The sequence below is a fragment of the Prorops nasuta genome, unplaced genomic scaffold, assembly GCF_024137725.1.
Source record: "Prorops nasuta isolate Cenicafe-Biocafe unplaced genomic scaffold, Cenicafe_Pnas_1.2 PNAS00033, whole genome shotgun sequence".
Lineage (NCBI taxonomy): Eukaryota > Metazoa > Arthropoda > Insecta > Hymenoptera > Bethylidae > Prorops > Prorops nasuta.
This window is the reverse complement of record NW_027116830.1, coordinates 2,329,266-2,355,004: the sequence shown is the minus strand read 5'-3', so window position 1 is coordinate 2,355,004 and position 25,739 is coordinate 2,329,266. Positions and strand designations below refer to the sequence as shown.

The window sequence follows — 25,739 nt, the reverse complement described above, 5'->3', positions numbered from 1 at the left end:
CATTACATGATATAAGATACAATAAGGCCTCGGACGTTTCACTACTTCTTTCAGTATTCGAATATTTTCGATACCACTTATCTTTACAATATGTAAATCGGACATAGCCGCTGAATAGTATATGTAAGATATATTAATATTTTGGTTTAAAATAAAATTCTTCTAAAGTTGTAAATAAAGAGTAAATATGAAAATATATTAAAGTGAAAACTTTAAAAATTTATACAGGAGATTGATTGCATTTAAAAAAAACTGCTAAGTTTTTTTGTAAAACAATACAAGTTTCAAAAGGCTGCTGGTATCAAAAATTTTCGAATCTGCAAACCATATAAATTTGTCAACTTATTATATAAAATGCATCCTTTAAATAACATTGATTTAATTAATTACATCTAATATTTATCTTTATTTTTTTAACCTCTTGTTTCTTTTTCGTGCCATTTTAAATTGCATCTTTGTGAAATTCTGTATCTACTTTTGGAGATTATGCGTCTCTCTTCAAAAATTTTTTACTTGAAAAAATCTAGGATCGGTGAAAAATTGAATAGTGTTGCTTACACTGACTCTCAGTGCAATAATATATAAATTATATATCTATGCATTGTAAAATAAAAATTGCAGGTCACTCCATCATCAACAAATCAACAGGAACCACGTGCATTGGAACGCAAACAACATAATTTTACACTATAATATATATAAATACAGATATAATAACACAGGTGCACTCGATAGAAATTTGCATAAATACTCTTATGTACTTGATAAAAAAAGTTTTCGTGCTGGTAAAACAGCCAAATCGTATGGCGTAAATCGTGTTGTAAAATAAAATTTGGTGTGATTAACAATGATACTAAATATTGCGTAATTCGTTAAGTCTATAGGAAAAATGATTAAAAAAAAAAAAAAAAAAAAAAAAAAAAAAAAAAGTGTAGCTACATGAACCCTGGACAATTGCTAAGCAATCTTGTCGAATGCTGTACTTAACAGGATAATATAGCTGATTTACGTTAAAAAAAAAACTAATTAGACCTTTGTCATCCGAAATTATTTACAAAAATATACAAGATCTTTTTAAGGTCAATAGTCCTACTACATATCACACAAAATATCCTTCATAAAGCGTCGAATCTCTACGCCAAGTGGCTGAAATCTTTTGAACTTTCTTATGATCGCCTATATAAGTTAGTTTATAATGAATTTATACTACGAAAACTAGACTCGTTCGATTATTATAAATTAATTGTCTAAATTCTGCAAATTTCAGTCATTCGGCACTGCATATACTTATTTTTAGTAAATGGTTAATATCCTTTGATTAGTGCAATTAATTAAATTATTAATCGTCAACCGAATTAAGGTAATTTACATAATTGAGTCAACAATATCTCTAATGATTTCAAATGGAATATTAATCGCTTACTAGATGAAGGATTAAAATGTCCGATGTGAGCTTGAACGATAGGAAGTGACAAAAGTTAAATCTTCCAATTAGCACATGGCTTTGTTCCTTTGAATTTTCGTTTTCCTGTTAGGTTTTTCTGATGCCATCTTTCTTTAACTCAATCTCCTGCACACCGTTCTGCTCACTGGCCTATTTCTGGTAATTTTCCCAAGTTTTTACATCTTCTCCAAACCTCTCCAGAAGGATAAATAATTAATCTAGAAAAAAAACCGACGAGGAAGAAAAGCAGCTCCTCCAATTACGACTCAGCTTTACTCCTTTGAGTTTCCGGTTTTTTGCACTGTATCTGCTCCGTTTTTCCAAGGTCCTCTTTCTTTGATTCATTCTCAAGAATGTCTCCCTGCTCACTGGTCTTTTCCTTTCCACTCTCCAGGTCCTTAATTTGCTCATCTTTGTTTTTATCCTCCTTGGATTTCCCTACATCCTCTCCAATATCTCCATTCACCCTTGCAGAACTCTCCTGTACAGCTTTACTCTGAGCCTCAGTCTTCTCCGTTCTTTCATTTCCTCCCTCGATATCCTTATGACCTTCAACCTTCGAATTTTTCCTACCATCCCCCACAACCTCTTTTTTATCACTCTTACTCAACAAATTCCCTTTTTCAGGTGAATTCGTTTTGCCAGATGAACTCATTTTGCTCTTACTTGGTGAGCTTCCTGGAGAGGTCTTTGAGGTCTCCTCATTATCCACTGTTGACTTTAAAAAATCTGAAGCCGATTCTGCACTGCTTTTAGACAGATTGAACGCATTTGCTTCCTTCAAGGTCATCGAGCTTGACACAGAAGTCTGTGTTTCGGCCTTAACGAGATTGAACGTTGGTGCAGAGCTCGAGGACGAATTTTTTGGAGATTTCAAGGTTGATGAGTGAGTACTGGGAGGTATTCTTTGTACAGTGGGAGGCTGGGATACTGGGGAGTAAACGGTGGTCTGGGGCAAGTAAGTGGATCTTTGATAGATCTTATTGATGGATGGGGGCAGACTGCTATGAAAGGCACTGGGAGGCGGAATCCCAATAGGAGATCGTATAAGGGGATTGGGAAACCGACTAGCATCTGAATAAGGAGGCGGGAAATGGGAGTAGATCAGCCTGGGATTTGTATTTGGAGTAGGGGAAGGTATAAACGGATTGGTAGATAACATGTTTACCGGAGAGTTCCTTGGGGATATCGGAGAACCTGTGTTCCTGCAGATATCCCTCGGGAACGGGGTATTTTGGTAGCTTCGGGCATTTGGGGAATAAGGCGGAGGGGAGACAATAGGTGAATTCACTGTTGAGACTATCGGTGAAAATGTCTTAGGATCTATCTTCATCATGTTCGCCGTTGAACCTATCGGTGAAAACGTCTTGGGATCTATCTTCATCATGTTCGCCGTCGAGCCTATCGGTGAAAACGTCTTAGGATCTATCTTCATCATGTTCACCGTTGAGCCTATTGGTGACAACGTTTTGGGGTCTATCTTCATCATATTCACCGTCGAGCTTATCGGTGACAACGTCTTAGGGTCTATCTTCATCATATTCAAGCTAGCTCCTTTACTAGCAGCCTGTTCCTTATCCTTAGACTCGGTTACGCCATACATAGGCTTCACCCCCGACGCAGGGTTACCTAGGAATCTCGGTGTATTTCTCATTTTAAAGATTTTTGCAGGCTTCGAAGCAATCATTTTGGCGTTACCCTCGGCAACTCCACTCTGCGTTTGGTTCTGTATTTCCTTCTGATTCTTCACCGCCACATAATTATTCTTTGAAAGTGTTGGGTTCCAAGTCTTTGGCGGATCCCTCAATGTCTTGTAACCCACCGGTTGGCCCTGTTTCTTCAAGGTCACCTTCTGGGTCGTGTGAGAAGACGTGGTCGTCTGCTGATTACCCGGTAAACCCTTAGCTTCCTTATAAACACCTTTTGAGTCCGTTCCAGCAACACTGCTAGGCGTGTAAATCGGCACGTTAGGGATGTTGGGTATATGTTTTACAATTTCTTGTTTCTTGTTGATCTTCAGCAAGTCTGGAATTTCCGAGCTTTGTGCTTTACGCTTCTCCTTGGAGTTCTCGCCAATCTTTGCACAGATGTCGTTAATTTTTGAACCGGAAGTACCAATCTTTGCACAGATCTCATTGAGATTTGAACTTTTCGAAATCATCCCGTGTTTTCTCGTAGTAGGTTTCATCAATGAAATTGGTATCGCATCGGGACATGGTGGCACAGAGTAGTTAGTGATTTCAAAATTTGGCTTTGATTGTTTCGAGGTCACACTGGTCGTATTTGCAGTGTTACTAGCCGTGGCATAGCTGCTTTTTGGTGAGGTGGATACAGAATAGATACTCATTGATGGCGAATGGATGAATTGACTGATTGAACTAGTCTGAATATCACTCAGCGAATAAGATGCTGTATTCACTGGTGCCCCTGCAACTGTACTTTTTTGTCCGGTGTTCGAAGTTTTCCCTGAACTTTTCAAGGTTACATTGTTCACTATGTCTTGCACTGTATAAGGAAACGTTGAAGTTCCTTGATTTGTAGCTGTTGAAGCGTTCGCATTAGTTGACGATGAATTATCGTTGCAAGATGAATTGTTATTTCGATTTAACGTTTTTTGCTCTTCGTAAGATTTCGCAGCTTCATCCTGATCCTCGGCAGAACTCCTTTTTTTCTCAACTGTAGATGATTGGGTATTCGTATCCTGCTTTTTATCGGAGTTTCTACTACTGTTCGTTGAAACAGTAAATTGGCCGATGGTGGATGAAGAAACTGAGAAACTGCTTGTTGTTTGAACGGATGGAGAACTTTGGGAAACTGATACCTTTGTTGTAGTAGCATTATTTGTACGCTTTAAACTTCCGCTTTCCGAATTCTTGGCATCGTTCTTCGCTTCTTCTGAGCTTCCCGACTTTTTTACACCTTGCATCCCAGTCTTTTTCTCTTTTAATGATTTTTTGGAGTAAGTATTGTTTACTTGACCAATTTTTGGCTGAAATTGCAGTTTAGCACTGAGAGCATCAATTTTAGATCCAGCATTAGTCTTGCTATCATTACCAGCCTTCTGACTTGATTTTGGATCGGTCTTTTCCACACTAATATTATTGTTATTGTTAGAAGATTTCTTTTCGACACTTGATTGATTTATTTTGTTTTCTGCTTTTTGACCAGCCGATTTCTGTGCTTTATCTGATTTATCAATTCCACCTGCAGCCTGTACTTGACTTTGTATATTTTGGGAAGCGCCTTTGGAAACTTCGCTACATTCCCGATTACATTTTACTTTAATATCATTAATGTCAGCGCTATCCTTTTCACCATCAGAGTCTGTTTTATTTTCTATTATATTTTGCATAGCTTGCTTAGATAATTCCGACTTGTTTAAGCCATCTGTTCCAGCATGTTTGCTCAACTCTTTTCTGAATTCGCCTATTTCCTCGATCTTGGTATTTTTCTTGGAGTCAGGACTGGATATATCCATAACACTCATTACACCAGTTTCAGAAATTTTTAACTGTACTTCCTTCCATTCTCTTTTAACTAACTGATCGTCTTCCCGATCATCATTGATTCCAACATTTTTTAGTGACTTTGTATAGTTTATATTATCTTCCGATAGTTTTATCCGTTTCGGAGATGACTCGAATATTCGATAACTAAGGTGAAGTGGGACTTTCTGCAAATTTAATGAATAAGTTCATATATCATTTTATAATAAGGCTTAGTTAATTATATTTAATAGTTTACCGTTTTCCAGTGGTATATATACATTATATCCATTAATGTATAATTACCACACAAAGGTTCATCTTGGTAGATTATATCGATCCTATGAACCTCACTAAGCCCATACTTTGCCCTTATTAGTTTTTGCAAGTGAAAAACTGTTACAGCAGCTGGGCAACGCAAATACCTTTTAGGCAATGTCTTTTGCGGTGAATCCATTATATTATTTACATCATCAGTATCCTGCAAACTAGGATTAAAGTATTCTAAAGATAAACTAAGAGATTCATCTGGAGAATATATATATGATTCTGCAGGCTCTCCAAAAACTTCTGGAGATGACTCTTCGGTCTTAGCTTCTGGGTGCTTTTCATAAAATTCTCTCCTACATCGCATTTCATCTGAAATAAATTTTCTTTAATAAGTGACAAGAAAAGTTCAAAGGTATCTGAAGCATCAAAATAGCTTACTTACTTTGGTAGCAACCTGGTACAAGTTTATAAACAATATCTTGCAATGTGCGATCTGGCCTGATATTTAATAAAGGCTCACTTTTATGTACCTGCACCTCACAAATTGGACAATATTTATTGCTCTTTAAATATTTCACAATACAGCTTCTACAAACTATATAATCCATTATAACTAGTATGTTAATTATGAAAGAATCAAGCAAAATATATTGTCATGAAACTTACAAGAATGCAAGCATTCTATGATAGTAGTCGCATCAATAAAATATCCACCGCATAATTTACAAGTTAGTTGTTCATTTAATTTGGACAAGCGTAGTCGATGTCCACTGCTCTGCCCTAGCATTCTATTAATATGGACAAAATTTTGTCAAAAGAGAGTTTTTATTTGTGACAAAACATTGAAAGGTATGCAAAATGTTCAACAGATTAGCACTCTATGTTTTCACTTTAACTTAATAAAATCAACAAATTGCAATATAAGTATACAGACATATATTGACATTGGGCAAAATTGAATTACAGAATAATTAAAATCAGCAAACAGAAAATTCTTCTTGTTATTACTGGGAAAAGTAGTAAATTTTTTCGAAAAATGAACAGGTGAAATCTTACGTGATGATCGAGGCAAAAATCGCTACTTTTACGTGGTAATCGCCATTTGGCCTCAAAAAGTCAGGAAAGTTGGGTCAAGTTGTCATGGATCGTCATTGAAAAGGGGACCGCCCCTATATTCGATTTTCACATTTCTTCATATAGTAGGAATTTATGTTTAATCGCTAGACAGTAGCGACCAAATCCATTTTATCTGGATTTCACTGACTCGTTTTCATCTTAAAATAGGCCACAGTGTCACTGAAAACTGCGCGTACGGCAGTAAAACAAAATGGCGAATAAACAATTGCTAGATTAACCTTCCTAAAAACATCAAAGCTGATCAGCGCGATCAGCGGCTGCGCTCTGGCTATCTGTGCAGGCTGCGTTCCGACTTCCTAGGGTGCATTCCAAATTACGCATGAAGCATATAGAATGTACAGTTTATGTCACATTTATTATAGAATTTAAGTGCTTACTGCGCGCATATGCGTGACTCGGAACGCACCCATATTGTCATATCTGGCGGGAAACATAACCTCTAAGGAGGAAACATGAAGTATAGCCACTTATTACCAACTAAAAGATTGCCAAGGAATACAATGATTAGGAAACAAGTAATGAATAATGTTTCGATTAGACTATAGAAAATTATACTTGTTACCTTTAAACTATGATTGAATTTTAAAAGTTTAAGAAAACATTAGTTTTACTTGTATTATGCGCTCTTTACGACTTTACGAAGGGGTGTCTCTCTATTGTTAAAACTTATTGTATGTAGTATGTACTATGTACATACATACGGATGGGATTTATTATGACGGACCAATAGCAGCATTCGGCTAGCCGCTAGAGCTCAAAACTAGACGAGTGAACAAATAGCAAAACTGAGCAAAACCACTTAAAACGTATGTTCTGCGCAATCGCACGACAGGAATGTTAAATGTGTGATTGTCCAATGCGTTCCTTCGCTTCGCAGTGTGACGTGTGAATGACTGAAGCTGAAGCTGGCTGGAGTTGCTCGGTGAGACAAAGACAGCTGTTGAATATCGTATAGTATCTTTCTCAGAGTTTACTCTTGCGTGTAAGCTTTGCTGAGCTGAGACGGCTGAGACCGCACACAGCCAGGTCACAGCGTGTCTAGTATCAAGAAATAGAAAACATGTCGAGCCATGCGGCTGACGCCTATCTCGCTCTCGAAGGTAACATTATTTTCCCCGGCAAATCTTTCGGCTCGAAAACGCCTGTCAATGGAGAAATTGGTAAGTAGCCAAACACGTGTCGAACTAAACGTTGCCATTTCATTGCGCCACGTGCACGACTTACCGCGCTCCCTACCTCTTGCATGCCATCAGTTTGATGAACTCCGAACGATAACAAATTATCTCCGAATTTTTGTTAAATGTTAATCAGCCCATTTCTGACCATTCTCAACATTTATCACATAATTTCTCACGTTTTATGGGAATTCTTCTCGATGCTCTTTACCTGTTCAACACAATGATTATTAGGCCTGTTAATTTGTTGCCTCTACTTTTTCTCACTTAAAAAAAAATATATATTACATGTCACACGATGTATACATTTTTAATGAAAAGTGAAGAAATTTTAAGCAACAGAATCAATTATTTTCATTATTATTTGTACTAATGTTTAACCATACAGCTACTGTTCGTCACTGGAGACCACACGATTCTTCGATCTAACGCTGCTTTCCATTTTATTCTTATTGCTATTTTTTGTGCTTTGGTTTTAAATATCACGCAGCTGACGGAAAAAGAAACTTTTATACACCTCGCACGATCTTGTTATCGTGAAAGTATTTATATTTTTCTTCGGTATATAAAAGATTGTTGTTGTATGACACCCGAAAATGAAACTAATTGCAATTATTTTTCCGTGTAAAGAATAATCCATGCATCATACATTTTTTCCATGAGAGAAACCCACCTCTGGAGAATAGAAAACACTTTTTCTATCGAATATAAGAATATACAAGGTGTTCGTGTAAAAACTTTCCATCTGCTTATTTTTATAAGTATGAACGATATACAAAAATGAAAACTTATGTTTTATAACTTCAGAGGAAAATTTAACTACAATAAACACATTTTATTAACATTCAATTTTGAAGATTATTTAAACTTCTTTTTAATTTGTTCATAATGGGACACAATAATTTTTTAACATATTTTTATGGACGATCTCAAAGGCCGCCAAAACACTATATTAATTTATCATTTTATTCAGCCGTTCGCTGAATATTTTAATTTGAAAATGCATACAACTGTGGGCTCCGCTAAAACCATCTGCGCAACTGCTACGAACGCACACACACGCATCTAGTGTTTCGCCTACTTATAATCTCAAATCGAAATATCTAGTGAGAACGATTGGACTGAATGATAAATTAATTAAGTGTTTTAGAAAACTCTTGAGATAAGTTACAGGAATATGCTATAAAAAATTAATGGTTCTATTTAAGAAAATGGAAAGTCAAGTAGATTTTCAAACTTTGAAAATTAATTCCTAATAGAAAGGAATTGGTGTAGTTAAACTTTCCCCTTGAAGCCACGAAAAACGTTTTCTTCATATATTTTTGTATTGTTCATACTTACCAAGATAACATCAGCTGGGAAATTTTTCCATGAATATTTTTGTCATAAAAAAAAAGAAGAGAAGAAATTGATTAATTTTTTCGGTTGTCACACTACTATAATACCCCGTTAAAGAACATTCTATTGCTATTTTAAGACTATATATATATATATATATATATATATATATATATTTAATAATACAATTTAGATAGTTTTCTTTACACAGTATTTATGTAAATTTCGAGATATAAAAAAGTTTAAATGGATTTTCCCTTTGTTCACTTATTCATTGTGCAATAATTTAGAATAGAATTTGAAAGTAGCTTTCTTTTGCAGTTTTTCAAACCGGTATGGTTGGTTATCCAGAATCGCTCACAGATCCATCCTACCACGCACAAATTCTTGTCCTGACGTATCCACTAATTGGAAACTACGGTATATCCAACGGGGAAACGGATGAGCATGGATTACCATGGTGAGAAAAGGATTTTTGTCCCCTTTCTCTATATAATACATTATTATCGAATCATTAAATTATATCCGAAGTAACTGAATGAATTTCTTAAAGCTGGTTCGAGTCTCATCGAATTTGGACCGCGGGCCTCGTGGTCGGTGAAGTCTGCGAGAAGCCGAGTCACTGGCGATACACGAAGACTCTCTCACAATGGATGGAGCTGCAAAACGTACCTGGCATTCACGAGATTGATACGAGATCGTTGACGAAAATTATACGAGAGAAGGGTAGCATTCTTGGCGGAATTATTTATAAACTACCAATTTTCCAACGACCCCTGTTCGAATCACCCGTTGCAGATCCCAATAAAAGAAATCTCGTCGCCGAAGTTTCACGAGTACCTTTTTTCTTTCTTTTTTCATTTAACATAAAATTATAAAGGAACAATTTCTAGTTGCCAACAAGAACAACCTTTTGTTACCAGGAATCGCCAAAATTGTACAAATCCAGCAAATCTGGTGCTCCACGAATTTGCATCGTGGATTGTGGAATGAAGTACAATCAGCTGAGATGTTTGTTAAATCGTGGAGCAAGTGTGGAAGTAGTACCTTGGAACTATGATTTGCAGAAAGTGGAATTTGACGGTTTATTCTTGAGCAATGGTCCAGGAGATCCGAGCATGTGCAGAGAGACTATTGAGAACATACGTATGATCTTGAATAAAGGGAACAAACCTATATTTGGTATTTGCTTGGGTCATCAGCTGTTGTCAAAAGCTGCTGGCTGCGTTACATATAAAATGAAGCAAGTATTATTTAAAGATCAATCGTCTCGAATATTTTTGCTAATACAGAAGCTTTGTTAATGTTTAGCTATGGAAATCGAGGACATAATCAACCGGCAACCCATCATGGAACTGGACGTTGCTTTATGACATCGCAGAACCATGGGTTCGCTGTAGACGCGACAGCATTGCCGGAGGGTTACGAAGCCCTTTTTACAAATACCAACGACCACAGCAACGAAGGCATTGTACACTCCACCCTACCATTCTTCTCGGTCCAATTTCATCCAGAGCACGCGGCTGGTCCACACGACCTTGAATGTCTCTTCGATGTATTTCTGGATACAGTGAAGGAATATAAGAATAAAAAAGTATCAACCACGGTGAAGGAGCGACTCATCCATACGTTGACCTACGATGATCAATGGCAGACCCCATTGGATCGTCCGAAAAAAGTTTTGATTCTAGGATCAGGTGGTCTCAGCATTGGTCAGGCTGGAGAATTCGATTACTCCGGATCCCAAGCTATCAAGGCTTTGCACGAAGAATGCATTCAAACATTGTTAATTAATCCTAATATTGCCACTGTGCAGACTTCTAAAGGCATGGCTGACAAGGTTTACTTCTTGCCTATTACACCAGAGTACGTTGAACAGGTAAATGGTGTATCAGGAGTTATATATCTCTATTCTCTGCTAAACATTATTTTTCTCTTGATAAATAATATGATTTGCAGGTGATTCGTTCGGAAAGGCCGGATGGTGTACTGTTAACCTTCGGAGGTCAAACCGCCTTGAATTGTGGCGTGGAGTTAGTGAGAAGTGGAGTTTTCGCAAAGTACAACGTTAAAATTCTTGGAACGCCTATAGAATCGATTATACAGACAGAAGACAGAAAAATATTTGCAGATAAAATTAACGAGATTGGTGAAAAAGTTGCTCCGAGCGCTGCTGTTTACTCAATTGAAGAAGTAAGTTGGCCTGTGTATGTGTATTGGTTATTAATGTTAAAATTATAATGCATTTCAATATTTATTGTATGATTTAAAAGGCAATGGAAGCAGCGGAAGTCCTAGGCTATCCAGTAATGGCGAGAGCAGCTTTCTCTTTGGGTGGTTTAGGTTCTGGTTTTGCAAATAATAAAGAAGAATTGAGAAACCTCGCTCAGCAAGCATTGGCGCATTCCAATCAACTGATTATTGATAAATCTTTAAAAGGCTGGAAGGAAGTCGAATACGAAGTGGTTAGAGATGCCTATGACAATTGTATTACTGTATGTAATATGGAAAACGTTGACCCACTTGGAATTCATACTGGAGAATCCATCGTTGTGGCTCCAAGTCAAACTTTGTCCAATAAGGAATACAATGTTCTTAGAAAAACCGCTTTGAAGGTCATTAGGCATTTCGGCGTGGTTGGAGAATGCAATATCCAGTATGCTTTGAATCCCAATTCAGAGGAATATTATATTATCGAAGTTAATGCTAGACTGTCAAGAAGTTCAGCCTTAGCCAGCAAGGCAACTGGATATCCATTGGCTTACGTTGCTGCCAAACTGGCCTTGGGCATTAAGCTGCCCGACATCAACAATTCGGTAACAGGAAAAACCACAGCTTGCTTCGAGCCGAGTCTCGACTACTGCGTTGTCAAGATTCCTAGATGGGATCTCAGCAAATTTCACAGGGTCAGCACAAAGGTGAGAGAGATATGAAATTTAATTAAAGATTGCTATTGAAAAAAGCACTGTGTATATGTATGAGGTTTTTGTTTCAGATTGGAAGTTCTATGAAAAGCGTAGGAGAGGTAATGGCGATTGGTAGAAAGTTCGAGGAAGCTTTTCAAAAAGCACTGAGAATGGTCGACGAGAATATCAATGGGTTTGATCCTTACATCAAAACTGTCATTGACGAAGAATTGGAGAAACCAACTGACAAAAGAATGTTCGTTCTTGCAGCCTCTATAAAGGCTGGGTATTCGACAGAGAAATTGTACGAATTGACTAAAATCGACAGATGGTTCCTAGAAAAGATGAGGAACATTATTAACTATTATACTATTCTGGAGTCTGTAGACCATAGGAAATTATCTCACGGTATTTTATTAGGAGCGAAACAGATCGGTTTCTCCGATAAGCAAATTGCCGCCGTTATTAAAAGTTCAGAGTTGGCTGTTCGCATTCAACGACAGGGAAGTAATATACGACCAATGGTTAAACAAATTGACACAGTTGCTGCCGAATGGCCGGCCACTACGAATTATCTTTATTTGACTTATAATGGTAGTACTCACGACGTTGAGTTTCCAGGAGGATATACCATGGTGATTGGTAAGCCAACCTTTTTGCCCTCTACCAAAACTATAGCTTAATTTGATTTTATCGATCGATTTGAAACAATGTGAAATTAATTTTGTAGGCTCCGGAGTTTACAGAATAGGGAGCTCGGTGGAATTCGATTGGTGCGCAGTGAGCTGCTTGAGGGAGCTGAGAAAACTTGGGAGAAAGACAATAATGGTGAATTATAATCCTGAAACAGTGAGTACGGATTACGACATGAGCGATCGCCTGTACTTCGAAGAGATCTCCTTCGAGGTGGTAATGGACATTTACGAGCACGAGTGTCCCGAAGGAATAATTTTGTCGATGGGAGGGCAATTGCCCAATAACATCGCCATGGACCTTCACAGGCAACAAGCGAGAATCTTGGGAACTTCGCCGGAATCCGTGGACGGGGCGGAAAATCGTTTTAAGTTTTCCAGAATGTTGGATGGCATTGGAATTTCGCAGCCAAGATGGAAGGAACTGACGAACCTGAAATCAGCCATTGAGTTTTGCGAGGAGGTCGGTTATCCATGTCTGGTGAGGCCCTCCTACGTTCTCAGCGGAGCAGCAATGAACGTCGCTCACTCTCATCAAAACTTGGAGTCGTATCTAAAGAGTGCCAGCGAGGTGAACAAAGAGCACCCAGTAGTAATCTCCAAGTTTATTCTGGAAGCCAAGGAAATAGACGTGGACGCCGTTGCTTACGAAGGAACGATTTTGTGCATGGCGGTTTCCGAACACGTGGAGAACGCCGGCGTCCATTCCGGAGACGCCACTCTGGTGACTCCACCGCAAGATATCAATTTCGAGACTCTGGCAAAAATCAAATCCATCTCCAAAGCCATCGCCGCTTCCCTTTGCGTAACCGGACCCTTCAACATGCAGCTCATTGCTAAAGATAACGAGCTCAAGGTCATCGAGTGCAACGTAAGAGTCTCAAGGTCATTCCCATTTGTCTCCAAGACTCTGGATCACGACTTTGTCGCAATGGCCACTCGTATAATAGTCGGAGAGAGCGTTGAACCAGTTGATGTACTCGGTGGATGTGGCAAAGTAGGTGTGAAAGTACCACAATTTTCTTTCTCCAGGCTGGCAGGTAAGATCGATTGATAAGAGAATCTACTTTATTATTCGCCAATGATAAATTGCGCTTATACAATGTTTACTATTATATCATAAAATTCTTCAGGAGCTGACGTAATGTTGGGAGTCGAGATGGTTTCAACTGGAGAAGTTGCATGTTTTGGCGAGAATCGCTACGAGGCTTATCTGAAGGGTCTAATAAGCACTGGGTTTCATATTCCTCAAAAGGGAATTTTACTTTCGATTGGCAGTTTCAAGGTATTTCTATCACTTACATATATGTTATATAGAAACACAATATTATTTTATGAATATATAAATAGTTTAGTTTTCTTTACAACACGTCATTGATAAATTTGTTTATAAGTGACATATGACTGTTTCAGCATAAAATGGAATTATTATCAGCCATTAAGAGTCTCCACGAAATGAAATACAAGTTGTACGCCAGCATGGGAACAGCTGATTTCTATATGGAGCATGGCATAGAGGTGAGCAAAGGTTTCTACTTAGAGCTTTATGCAACATTTGGTATCTTGTTACTGTCACCTCATTCTATTCATATGTTTAATTATTATACAAACTTATATGTTATAATTCTGATACAGCTATCTACAAATATCTACAGTTTATTAAGTTAAATTAACTCTAGATCTATACGATAGTAAAAAAGAGATGTGTAATTGGGGATCGGAGAGTTGGTGAATGTCGAAGATCGGATAGAAGGAGGATAGCTATTAAATGTAAGTGGATTCAGAGGACAAGTCACGTTCGTCCAACTTTAAAGACACGGGCTTCTTACTGGAGTTTGATTGCTCGGGGCTCGTCCTTCTGGGCGTAGCCTCTATTTTTGCCGTGTGAACGAGAAAGTTGACACTATCAGTCTCACTGTCAGACTCGGTAAGCTTCTCATCGGAGCTCTTAGGATTTTTCAGGATCGATGTCGGTTCGGGAGATTCAAGTTTGAAGCGATCCTTCAGTGACACCTCGAACATGGCGCTCCCCAAGTTCCTCTTGGGAGTTTCCGGGGGTTCATCGTGCGACCTTTGCGTCGCGAAGAGGGTTTTCCTTCTGAGAGCCTCGATTCTCTCTCTATAGAGCCTACCCTCGTCCTTGTAATTGGCGTTCTCCGACAGCAAAATCGACAGCCTCTCGGCATGATCCAGATAAACTGATTTCTGACGGCCCGCTCGATACTGATGACACCGATCTGCCATATTGACAAAATGACCGATGAAGAAATCCAAGAGTGCACTCAAGCGTATGTCGTCCAATTTCTCCGCTCGTAGCTGCCAATGAGGAATAGTGCAAAGGGATTAAAAATAGGATTAATCGATAAGATTAGATTTCCGGTGAAATTACGATTGAAAATGCGCGGAAATTATCTTTCCCGCACCATCGTAAGAGGGCTACACCGAGATAAGTTGGGGAAGCATACGAGTGTGCATATATATATATATATATATATATATATATACACAGAATATAAGGCTAGATAACGCGCGCGGGAGCGATAATAGGAAAATACTTACTGCTATTTCTATTATACAATCGGACGACCTTCTTGGATTGAGGAATGGCTTGTTGGAAGCAGCTCTCGAATGAGTCCTCCGACGATTGGTCCTCTTCGAGTCCCACGAACCGTTCAACTGGTGAACGTCGCTCTTGCTGCTGCTCTCGCTCGATCTAGCCGATGACTTTTGCGAGTTTGGGTCCAGAGCTGGATTTATACTAGCTATGTTCTCCACCGTCAAGATTTTGAACAGTTTGGCATAGTCCACTCTGGGGTAGAACTTTTGATTTTGTCTGATATTCTCCATGGCGTGTAGAACGTACATTACAGGATTTTCTATGATTCTTTTTAGCTGCTTCTGAGTGTGCAGGAGATACTCGGACGGCACCTTCTGGAAGAGATTCTTGTTCCTCACGAAATAGTCGGACATGGTGGGCTCGTTCTGGCTGATGGAACTGTAAATCGACTTCAACAATCTCAGTAGCAGCTCTCCCGTTCTGCTCTCCGACCAGTCCAAAGCTTTTCCCCCGTTCTCCCCGCTCTCCTCTATCATCCAGAACAGGCGGTTCTTTATGTGGGCCGAGGTCACGCCGAAGACAGTGTCGAACACTGGCCTCATGAAGGTTTTGTGCAGAAGCAACGCTGTCAGATAAACGTGAGTCTGACCAGGGCTCATGCAGGTCTCCAAGTATCTCTCGCTGGCTGGAAAAGACAGCTGCCATTCGAGCTCCTGAATGGGGTTGTCGCCTTTCTTCGGCTGGAACCCTTCGGGAATCACGTAACATCCAAAGTCCTTGATCTTTTTCACGTCGTCCATGGTGGGCCACCTACGATCTCTCTCCAGCCACTCCTCGGCACACTCCGGCCACTCCAGCCAAATCGCTGGAACGATCTCGTAAGGCTCCACTTTGGAATACTTGCTGGACGTGATGACCTTGACCTTGTCGCAATAGAGGATGCAACCGTCCGATTTAACGTCCTCGATAGATTCTTCGTCGAAATTCAACTTTTCCCCCAGCTTTTTCGTAAACAGCTCGTTGAAATTAGACATGAATTTTGTGCTACTGATATATTGAACGTCGTAGTTGTACCTCTTCAAGGCCAGCTTGATCCTTCGCTGCTTGCTATTGAGCAGCAGCTTCTTCTCGCCGCTTGGATCGTAAATCTTGCCATCGCTGGTGTAAGTGACCTTTTTGAAACAATCTGGAGGAATCACGTCTGTCATTTCTAATCTGTTACTCTTATTTTCCAGGCTCTGCTTCAGGCTCTTTCGTTTCTGCGAAGGATTGGAGCTGCAGTCGCTGTCACTGTCAGCCACGTAACTTCCGGAACGATAACCAGAACTGGTGCTACCAGCAGGACTCTGATTGTGGTTGGACCAATTCGTCTTACTCTTCAAACGCTGTTTCTGGTGTCGTTGATGGTGTCCACCAGTCCTGTGCTCCTTGCCATTCTGATAGACGCCATTTTGACATCTCTCCTCCCCTGCAGGGGTCGATGCTGCGTCTAATACTATGGACAGAGCTTCCTCGTAATAGGATGTCGATGAATCTCCCAGCGAATGGCGTTTGCTACGACTCAACGAGGTTTTACTCGCGAGGAGCGACATGCCACTTGGCTTTGGTCCGTAGACACTCTCGCAGTCGCTGTAAAACTCGTCAGTGTCCTCGTGGATCGACGACAAATCGCCATCTTCCTCTTTCGCCGGACACCTCGCTAATTCCTCCAGATATTGCAGCTGAACGTAACCCTCGTTGATGCTGGGTTTCAGCAACATTTTGTACGTTACTGTGTCCGTAACTGTGCTATATTGGCTATAATTCTCCTCGTTGATCTCGATGTTGTCGTGGATCACGAAGATTCGCATGGGCTGAAGAGGCTCCACGGTTGGCAAGATCGTGTGTCTCGCTGAGATGAAGCCCAGATTGCGAGCCAAATGCTGCTGAAGAATATCCGGTAGAAGAACGTGCTTGTTCTGCTCGAAATTATCGTTGAACTCGCTCTCACGCTGGGGGATCAAAGTTTGCCTCAGATACGCCATTTCCCTAATTTTCAATCATCAGGCGAGAGAGAGAGAGAGAGAGAGAGAGAGAGAGATAAGTTAATTTTGCAGAAACTATCGGATGAAAAAGTTGAAGTAATTAAACCGTTCACAGTTTTAATCGAACAGTGTATTTGTACCATTGTAATTAGAAAGAAGGTATAAAAGTTATCGATGATGCTCGAAAAAGATCAAAATTAACAAAATTGATACGAATGCTCGTTCGCTTAATAGGAAGTGATCGTTGTACAACATTGATCTTCCAAGTTCATTATTAGCAGGTTTATTTGCGAGCTGCGTAGATGATGGATTAGATTAGCAATAAAATGGAACAGGCAATGACTTCGCGTCGAAGAGCAGTTATTTTTTGCCTTGGCATTATCTAGGCGGGCGGAAGTTTGCCGCGTAGCTTGGAAAATCTGGTATTTATTGTTACTTTAACTCATTGTTCAATGCGATACGAAAAACTAAAGAGAATTTTCTCCATTAGAATAATTTAAATGAGAATGCGCAGAATTGTATCGTTGATACTTGCGATTACCGGAGTTAATATTAATTTTTTTACAGGAAAAACAATAGCTGCAATGAAATGACGTTTATAGCCAATTTATCAGCGATCGATCGCACTCCTCGATAATTCGATCGTGAATAAAATATGGCATTGAAAATCTACACGAGAGCAGTAAACGCGTGGAACTGAGTGGCATGGCTATAACGAACACTTACTCCTCTAAATTACCAAAGAACTGGATGCACATCATGAGATTGTTGAGAACGAAGAGTTCGGGATCCCTGGCGATGGCGTGCCTCAAGAAAATTAATTCAGGATCCTCCGGTATGTTGGGTGAAGAATGCAGATCGGTGCCATCCTGCGCATTCCCCCCAGTCTGCTTTTTTCGCCACAACGGAGATCTGCTCTTGGAGTTGCCGATGCCCATATCTTCCGCTTTGGATCGTACAAATTTCATCACTGCTTCCACAATTCCAAATGACCCATGAAACTTGTCACGATGAATCCATTGATCAATTTGTCGCATGCGCAAAGCTCTCCTTCTTCAGCCAGCAGCCCCGATGATCCTCCAGAGTGGTGGTCGGTCGGCTTCCTATACAACGATCTTGACAAGGCTGAAGAAGGATCCAGTTGAGAGACGAGCGAAGACCGGAAATGCGGGATGATCCAGCTGGGTCATTCCGAATGGTCAAGGACGAATGCGAAGGAAGGATCACTGGGTGATATTAGGCTGCACTGGTGAAGCTAATCCAAAGTATATGCAAAAATGATGATGCAAGGATCACGGTGGGACGGGAGCACGAGTGGACCTCGACGGTGGTTGGATCGCATTTCTCGCGGTGCGAGTGAAATTATGGAGAGGTTGTAGTCGGTGATCGAGCTGCCCCTGGCGATAAATACCCTATCTCGTTATCGAGTGATCGGGATTCGTTTAATCGACGCTTTCACTATCGGTTATCAGCAAATAAGCGGCTAGAAGAAAAATGACGTGGGAGTCCCATTCCAATGTCTACAATGACAAGGCTGATAACGTTCGACCAGGGACCACGTATAAACCAGGAACTAGACAGATTGCACCTATCCTCCAAGCTACCTATTATTAAATTTACGTTTCAACAGATTGCGGAAACTATTTCTCTTCCCCGCTGCTTCCTGCCCATCGATTCTCGGAACTCGTGCAGATTAAACTTGCTTCCTATTTTGCTGGAGGAAATGTTTAATTGCGTTCTTTCACCCAGTACAATCTGAAGATCGAATCTTATCTTGGGATGTTATGAGATGGTTGATTTTTTCTTTCAAATTTGGAGGAAACGTGATGATGTTTTCACGTCGTTTTTGCATTTTTTAAGTTTATCAGGAAAACGTATATTTGTGTCCCTTTAAACGGATCATGTATATTTGGAAGTTACATCCGCTTCGCTTTTTCAGGTGGAACCGGTTCAATGGACATTCGAGAATATTGGAGTGAACGAAGACTCGAGCCCGAGCGAGCTACGTCACCTGGCTGACTTCCTCTCCAAGAAGCAGTTCGATCTGGTCATCAACTTGCCGATGAGAAATGGAGGCGCACGTCGAGTTTCCAACTTTACCACCCATGGCTACCGTACAAGAAGATTAGCCGTCGATTATTCCGTTCCCCTCGTCACCGATGTTAAGTGCGCCAAATTGCTCGTCGAGGTGATTAATTTGATAACAAACACTCGAAACTCGGCTAATTTTGTATCGTCGAACAATAATAGTTGGGAACTATCGCTGGCGAAGAATTTCGACTGATAAGAAATCTCCTTTTCTTTTTCCTCTTGTATATTTTTTAAATCTTTTTATCTTTTTTTTATTTTTTTTTATTCTTCGCTCTCCAATTCGTTCATCTCTTCTCCTTACTTTTCTCGTTCCCAGCTCTTTTCTGCATCTTTACATTTTCTCTTCAACGTATAAGCTTTGTCCGTTGATAACACAGACTTTAACGCAATGAATCATCGCTCTGATTGATCACATTCGAGTTCTGTAGAATTCACATATTTTCCACATTCGTGGTCCCTGTTTTTTCTCTTTCGTTGTGGTTAAAAAGAGCTCGGTTGTTGAAAATGTTGTTTATTCTTCCAGGCTTTGACAAAGCTGAAGGGACGAGCGCCAAGAATGAAGACCCACACGGACTGCATATCGTCTCGCAGGATGATAAAATTGCCTGGATTTATCGATGTCCACGTGCACGCAAGAGACCCCGGAGCAGTCCATAAGGAAGATTTTTCTTCTTGTACGGCAGCTGCATTGGCTGGTGGCGTAACCATGATTTTTGCCATGCCTAATACCAATCCTGCTGTCGTCGATCATCAATCTTTCGTATTAGCTAAAGAAGTAGGATTCTTAGAAAATTATTAAACCACTCAAATTTGGAATGATTCATGTATAGTCCATCGTGACTAATCTCAATTAAGTCTTAAATTCTATCGTGGATTAAGCGAGTAATTAAATCAATTAATCCTTTCAGAGAGCAGCAGCTGGTGCGAGGTGCGACTATGCTCTTTTTATCGGAGCCTCCTTTGATAATTATACCATCACACCGGAACTAGCACCAATGGCAGCGGGTCTAAAAATGTACCTAAATGAAACCTTCACGACTCTTAGACTGAACGACCTTACAGTGTGGATTAAGGTTCGCAGAATACATTTTTTGTTTCACTGATAGAACAAATAACATTTTCCTTTATCGTCTCTCTTAATCCTCCATTTTCTAGCTTATTGAACAAAGAGCTCGTTGCCTAGATAACGCAATGATAGTGTTAATCACTCTGATCTCGTGTTTTAATGAAAACTGCAAGAGAGCTTAAGGATTATCTAAATTTCCGGGACTCGTGACGTGAAATTAATATGATAAATATCATGTGAATTAATTGCTGCTATAGTTGATGGATTTATAATATTAGATAATCATACCGATAAGTGTTGATTGTTGACCGATCGAATCTATTTCTTTTTCTTTTTTTAAGCATTTTGAGAGCTGGCCAAAGAAATATCCAATCTGCGTCCATGCCGAGGGACAGACCACTGCAGCTATTCTACTTTTAGCCAATTTGCATAATAGAGCAATCCACATTTGCCATGTAGCCAGAAAAGAGGAGATTCAAATCATAAAGGCGGCCAAAGATAAAGTAAGTCGATCGATATAATATTAATTATCTGCTTACATGATTTTCTCATCTCTATTGATAATTATTGCAGGGTCTTGCAGTTACCTGCGAAGTTTGCCCACATCATTTGTTCCTGTGCCAAGATGATCTTGAACGCATCGGTTACAAGAAGGGTGAAGTTAGACCTACTTTGGGCACCAAGGAAGATCAATTAGCGCTTTGGGAGAATTTAAATATCATAGATGTCTTTGCTACCGATCATGGTAAATTTAACGAAATTTGCAAATCTACACAAATCAAAATCCATCCTCACCGTTTATTTTATTTTAGCTCCTCACACAAATGCGGAAAAAACCAGTGCTAATCCACCTCCAGGCTTCCCTGGCTTAGAGACTATTTTGCCACTTTTGTTAACGGCAGTGCACGAGGGAAGATTAACCATAGAGGTAAGAGGAAACTGCTATTGCTTAATGTACATCCAAAAAGCACTTAGATCGATTAGAACATTTTTCTTTGTTCTCTCTTTATCATCGTGTTGCAATCTTGATATATCAAGTGTGATCAATCTCTTGCGTGAGTTTCTGTCAACAATATACAGAAAAATTCTCTTACTTAGATAGGTACAATTTTTATCCGACTTAATCTCGTCTAATATGCACACTTGTACAAAAACTCATTTTTTTTTTAGGATCTCATCGATAAATTCTACGTGAATCCTAAGAATATTTTTAACATACCTGATCAGCCGCACACCTACGTTGAAGTCGATCTGGATGACGAATGGGTTATCCCTGAAGCAATGCCATTTAGCAAATCAAAATGGACGCCTTTCGCAGGGATGAAGATGCGAGGATCGGTTCACAGGGTTATATTGCGCGGTGAAGTAGCCTACGTGGAGGGTCAAGTGCTCGTAAATCCTGGATTTGGCCACGACATCAGAGAGCTACAAGCTAAAATGAAACATCAACCTGCTATCCACGCGCTGAACATCGATGCGGCTGTCGGTCGAACTGAATCAGCATTGGACAGTCTTCTCTCGCCCAATTATGACAAATACAATCATTTGCTGCAATTGGAAATAGTATCGGAAGACGAACAGAGTGGTAATGAGCACAGCGAAATTGACTATTATCTATCGATAAGGGAATAATTATTCGTCTATCAAAGCCGTTCGATATTGCTTTCAGATCCGCACCATAATCTTTTACTCCAATCGCACAAAGGAAATGTTCATTTCGCGCTAGATGCTGAAGCTAAGGAGCTCGCTAAGCAACGAACAGTTTCTCCATTGCCATTTACAAACGCCACGAGACTAAAAAGTGATAGCAATCCAAATCTGTCTCTCGCACCTAGCGTGCCCAATATTCATACGATACACAGCTTGTCGGGATGCAATATTCTGTCGGCTGACATGTTCAACAAGTCACAGTTAAAGGACGTTTTTCAAATAGCCGAACGTTTCCGAAATGACATTAGGAAAGAACGTCAGTTGGATCATATTTTAAGAGTAAGCTTTTGCCAAAGAGTATTGTGTAATATTTGTCGTTCTTTGGATTCACGATTAATTTTATTTTAAGGGTAAACTTATGGCATCCATATTCTACGAAGTTAGCACGAGAACTTCTTGTAGCTTTGCTGCTGCAATGGAGAGGCTTGGTGGAAAGGTTATACATATGGACGGTACGACCTCTTCGGTAAAGAAAGGAGAAACCTTGGAAGGTTGGCATTCGATTATTTATATCGGTATCAATTGTTTGAGCAAATATTTATACAATAACTGAAACGCTTGTATAGATTCCGTGACTGTAATGGCGGGTTATGCTGATGTTGTCGTTCTTAGGCATCCAGAGCCTGGCGCAGTGACCGTGAGTTTTTGCTTAGGGCGTATAATGATATAAAGACAGAGCCACAGTGTTACATGGATCATTATGATTAAAACACATTGTATTTGTCATTTTAGCGAGCCGCTCAACACTGTAAGAAACCATTAATAAATGCTGGCGATGGAGTAGGGGAACATCCCACGCAAGCCTTATTAGATATTTTTACAATTCGTGATGAATTTGGTACCGTTAACAATTTAACTATTACAATGGTTGGTGATTTGAAGCATGGCAGAACTGTTCATTCACTTGCAAGGTGAATATCTTAAACGTTTTATAAGGGAGTCATAATATTTTCAATCATAAGAATATTCAATTTATTTCAGGCTTTTGACGCTTTATGAAGTCGAGCTTCGATATGTATCACCATCTGGCCTGGAAATGCCTGATCATGTAACGGAATACGTTGCCAAACATAACATTTCGCAGAGTAAATTTGCATCGCTAGAAGAAGCTTTACCAAAAACAGATATTTTATACATGACGCGTATTCAGCGAGAACGTTTTGCTAACCAAGAAGAATATAATCAGGTATGAAAGAAAGCTCATAGCGTAAATTATTGTTAACTTGACGGTAATTTTAAATGACCCATTGATAATGTAAAATATAATTTTTTCAAAGGTCTGCGGTCATTTTGTGATAACGCCACAATTAATGTCACGTGCTAAGAGAAAAATGGCCGTGATGCATCCACTACCGAGAGTTTTTGAAATTAGTCCAGAATTCGACACAGATCCACGCGCTGCTTACTTCCGACAAGCAGAGAACGGTGTCTACGTACGAATGGCCCTGCTGTATATGGTTCTTGGACGAACATTCCCACCAAAAGTCACAAAGTCTTGATAAATACAGTGGCAAATTAATTGCCATTCCGGTATAACTTTGTATCAATAGATGTATTCAGAGGCATTTCCAACTTTATGCATAATATCAAAAATTATATTTTTATACCTATCGTAAATTGCATAATACTTATCATGGACCTATGATAAAGTTTTTGAAAGAGGATAATCGATAAGTAGTTAAAGTACTTTACGACTAATATAATCATGATTGCCAAAAAACTATATATTAGATAAATGCGATGTTACTGGTTACTTTAATGTTTTACAAAATAATGTAAATATTAATAGGAACGTCATGAAATATTTTTATAAATGATCATCATGATAATAATTTTAATTACGGATGATACGTTTATATTTTAACATAATTATTATCCTTACAGCATTATTTACAAATAAAAAAAGTACAAAACGTAGGTAGAACATTAACTATTAAAAAAATAAGTCTCTAGAGGTAATACTTTTTTATAACTAAAAGATTTCTCTCATCGACCAGACCTGAAACTCGAATAGGAATAATAAGCGTCGACTCCATGTATAACTCCTACTAAACCACTCATGAACTGTAAAAATGAATTGATTCGAATTATTAAACGCCATATCACGATAATTAATAAGTATACTTACATATGCAGCTGTCATTGCTGGATAAACGTCAAATCCTGGCTTTAAGTAATAGTCCGGCAATAAAAATATTTTCGTCGAGAATGCCAAGTACGAAGCAGAGCTTAAATAAAGAAAGCACGCTAAGGCGTTGAACATCATTTCCTGCAAAGACATATATTCATTTTTCAAACGCATATAGTCGGAACAAAGGATTCGTATTAGAATATTTTAAATAAAATGATACAAATGAGTTGAAAGCACTAAAAACATGTAAAAAGAAAAAGAAATTAATTAAATTGAAAGTGCAAAAAATTACTTACGAATAAAGATTGGCGAATTAAACGATACGATTTTTCCGAGACAATATAGCAAGCAAGGAGAACAGAGGAAGTGAGGAAACAGGCGGAGGAAGTCGTCAATGCACCTTCGAAAGCTGAACCAATGGACGTGCTGTATCGCAATCCGTAATTGATAAGCAAACTTTGAATAAGGCCGCTAATTATCTGTAATGATCCATCATTGTTAATCCAAGGTAGCATATCCGGTCCATCGGCTCTAACCCACTGTCACGAAATATTATTTATAAAAGGTAATGCTAAGAATATCATACCGTCTCAGCCAGCTTTAATAAACCTGGTAAACTTTTTAGGAACTCAATGTGGATACAGGTACAGCATCTGCAATAGCAACATTCTATTCCGCCAGCGCTGTGCGTACCGGAAGTTGCCATTCTTATTATTGGACCCGAATTGTTTTTCCCCATCTCGTTATATAGTTTTAACGAATTAATTTGTCACACCTCGATCAATTTCCCGGTATAGTCCACTCTGTCAAGTGATTAATTTAATTACCAAGAACGTTTCTTCGCTTTCTCCCCTTATTTTGGAGATTATTAATTTACTTAACTTTATTCGAAAATTTTTCAGAGGCGTTCTTACCCGAGTACGATTTTATACTGAGGGACGAGGGTACTGTCAAGCTCATCCATGAGATTTAGTTGCAGTCTCACCCCCCGCAATGAATTTAGTCTGAGGAGCGTGCCGCCTATTTTAGGCACGCGCCAAACAAGCCGGATGCCAGTTTATACTCAACAGCCGCCGAGAAACTAAAAAAAACACAACAAATCCTGTCTGGGAAATAGGGTGAACGTTCTCTTAGACATTTATTTGTGAGAAGAAAAATGTCTGGTATCCGTGTTGATTTTCCATTGCAATAAAGTCATAAAGGATGATGTGTACAATCATGTGTCGATGTTTCAAACAAATCGTATTTCACTTGGACTTTGTTTGGTAACCAAATTTTCGTTTCGCTTAGTATAAATAATTCAACAAAAGCATGATAAGAAACAATACAGAGCAGGCCGTCAAATTCTGATAAGGAATATCTGGAAGGATCAAAATTTTGTGTCATGTTCGATATCCACTAATTCCACTCTTATTTCTTTATAATTCCTATACATTGATTCCCTATAATTTCTATTAATTCATATCGTCTTATATTCATTCCTTGTAATTCCTGCTATTAAATCCTTCTATTATAATTAAAATAGACAGTTGCATGACTCAATTCCCAAGTTCTTTTCTCATTCATCTAACCATGCAGTTTTGTTGACTGTTAGTGACTCCATCTACCCAATGCTTTTGAAGCAGCAATGGATATTAATTATAAGGTGTATTTAAAATACCAGTCGGTAAGTTGTTCTGTTTTATGAAACCTTTTTATATATGCTAATAAAAA

At 39.1% G+C, this 25,739-nt stretch overlaps 4 protein-coding genes across 7 annotated transcripts; 1 reads left to right on the top strand and 3 right to left on the bottom strand.

Moving 5' to 3' along the window:
* Nucleotides 1–992: 992 nt before the first annotated feature.
* On the bottom strand, nt 993–6,947 carry LOC136783481 (serine-rich adhesin for platelets-like). Of its 3 annotated transcripts, none has more exons than XM_066743672.1 (6): nt 6,899–6,947; nt 6,256–6,813; nt 5,866–5,987; nt 5,642–5,794; nt 5,189–5,568; nt 993–5,117 (listed from the first exon to the last, which is right to left on the bottom strand). In XM_066743672.1, exons 3-6 carry the CDS (start codon nt 5,984–5,986, stop codon nt 1,704–1,706), a joined length of 4,068 nt encoding a protein of 1,355 aa, XP_066599769.1. In that variant the 5' UTR covers nt 5,987; nt 6,256–6,813; nt 6,899–6,947; the 3' UTR covers nt 993–1,703. The 3 variants fall into 3 exon arrangements, with proteins under 3 accessions (XP_066599769.1, XP_066599771.1, XP_066599772.1); XM_066743674.1 differs by lacking the exon at nt 6,899–6,947 and having other exon boundaries at nt 6,256–6,632; nt 6,714–6,755; XM_066743675.1 differs by lacking the exons at nt 5,866–5,987; nt 6,256–6,813; nt 6,899–6,947 and having other exon boundaries at nt 5,189–5,582; nt 5,642–5,723.
* Nucleotides 6,948–7,217: 270 nt separating this feature from the next.
* Nucleotides 7,218–23,835, top strand: rudimentary (carbamoyl-phosphate synthetase 2, aspartate transcarbamylase, and dihydroorotase rudimentary). The gene is made up of 24 exons (XM_066743747.1): nt 7,218–7,496; nt 9,171–9,309; nt 9,403–9,685; nt 9,773–10,092; nt 10,161–10,728; nt 10,809–11,042; nt 11,123–11,767; nt 11,845–12,397; nt 12,486–13,487; nt 13,581–13,732; nt 13,861–13,965; nt 18,968–19,216; nt 19,643–19,894; nt 20,028–20,192; nt 20,527–20,688; nt 20,759–20,930; nt 20,998–21,113; nt 21,356–21,770; nt 21,855–22,174; nt 22,245–22,386; nt 22,462–22,532; nt 22,628–22,806; nt 22,877–23,081; nt 23,173–23,835. The coding sequence occupies exons 1-24, from the start codon at nt 7,397–7,399 to the stop codon at nt 23,392–23,394; spliced, it is 6,771 nt and encodes a 2,256-aa protein (XP_066599844.1). The 5' UTR covers nt 7,218–7,396; the 3' UTR covers nt 23,395–23,835.
* LOC136783519 (uncharacterized) lies at nt 14,080–18,958 on the bottom strand. The gene is made up of 3 exons (XM_066743749.1): nt 17,755–18,958; nt 15,007–17,032; nt 14,080–14,763 (listed from the first exon to the last, which is right to left on the bottom strand). The coding sequence occupies exons 1-3, from the start codon at nt 18,063–18,065 to the stop codon at nt 14,212–14,214; spliced, it is 2,889 nt and encodes a 962-aa protein (XP_066599846.1). The 5' UTR covers nt 18,066–18,958; the 3' UTR covers nt 14,080–14,211.
* A 13-nt stretch (nt 23,836–23,848) lies between the features above and the next one.
* On the bottom strand, nt 23,849–25,504 carry sing (MARVEL domain-containing protein sing). 2 transcript variants are annotated; one of them, XM_066743753.1, is made up of 4 exons: nt 24,613–25,503; nt 24,323–24,505; nt 24,024–24,164; nt 23,849–23,959 (listed from the first exon to the last, which is right to left on the bottom strand). In XM_066743753.1, exons 1-4 carry the CDS (start codon nt 24,763–24,765, stop codon nt 23,882–23,884), a joined length of 555 nt encoding a protein of 184 aa, XP_066599850.1. In that variant the 5' UTR covers nt 24,766–25,503; the 3' UTR covers nt 23,849–23,881. The 2 variants fall into 2 exon arrangements, with proteins under 2 accessions (XP_066599850.1, XP_066599849.1); XM_066743752.1 differs by having other exon boundaries at nt 23,868–24,164; nt 24,613–24,829; nt 24,941–25,504.
* Between the last annotated feature and the right edge of the window lie 235 nt (nt 25,505–25,739).

Bases quoted from the DNA above. Each gene is read 5' to 3' on its own strand.
- LOC136783481 (XM_066743672.1), bottom strand. From the start codon at position 5,986: ATGCTAGGGCAGAGCAGTGGACATCGACTACGCTTGTCCAAATTAAAT. The intron at 5,569-5,641 runs GTAAGTAAGCTA...AATTTATTTCAG, and splicing joins TGTACCAGGTTGCTACCAAA to ATGAAATGCGATGTAGGAGA. The intron at 5,118-5,188 runs GTAAACTATTAA...TTAAATTTGCAG, and splicing joins ATATATACCACTGGAAAACG to AAAGTCCCACTTCACCTTAG.
- LOC136783519 (XM_066743749.1), bottom strand. From the start codon at position 18,065: ATGCGACAAATTGATCAATGGATTCATCGTGACAAGTTTCATGGGTCA. The intron at 17,033-17,754 runs GTAAGTGTTCGT...ATTGAAAATTAG, and splicing joins TTCTTTGGTAATTTAGAGGA to GGAAATGGCGTATCTGAGGC. The intron at 14,764-15,006 runs GTAAGTATTTTC...CCTCATTGGCAG, and splicing joins ATTGTATAATAGAAATAGCA to CTACGAGCGGAGAAATTGGA.
- rudimentary (XM_066743747.1), top strand. From the start codon at position 7,397: ATGTCGAGCCATGCGGCTGACGCCTATCTCGCTCTCGAAGGTAACATT. The intron at 11,768-11,844 runs GTGAGAGAGATA...TTTTTGTTTCAG, and splicing joins TTCACAGGGTCAGCACAAAG to ATTGGAAGTTCTATGAAAAG. The intron at 19,217-19,642 runs GTGATTAATTTG...TTATTCTTCCAG, and splicing joins GCGCCAAATTGCTCGTCGAG to GCTTTGACAAAGCTGAAGGG.
- sing (XM_066743752.1), bottom strand. From the start codon at position 24,765: ATGGGGAAAAACAATTCGGGTCCAATAATAAGAATGGCAACTTCCGGT. The intron at 24,506-24,612 runs GTATGATATTCT...GGATCATTACAG, and splicing joins TATTAAAGCTGGCTGAGACG to ATAATTAGCGGCCTTATTCA. The intron at 24,165-24,322 runs GTAAGTAATTTT...ATGTCTTTGCAG, and splicing joins TAATTCGCCAATCTTTATTC to GAAATGATGTTCAACGCCTT.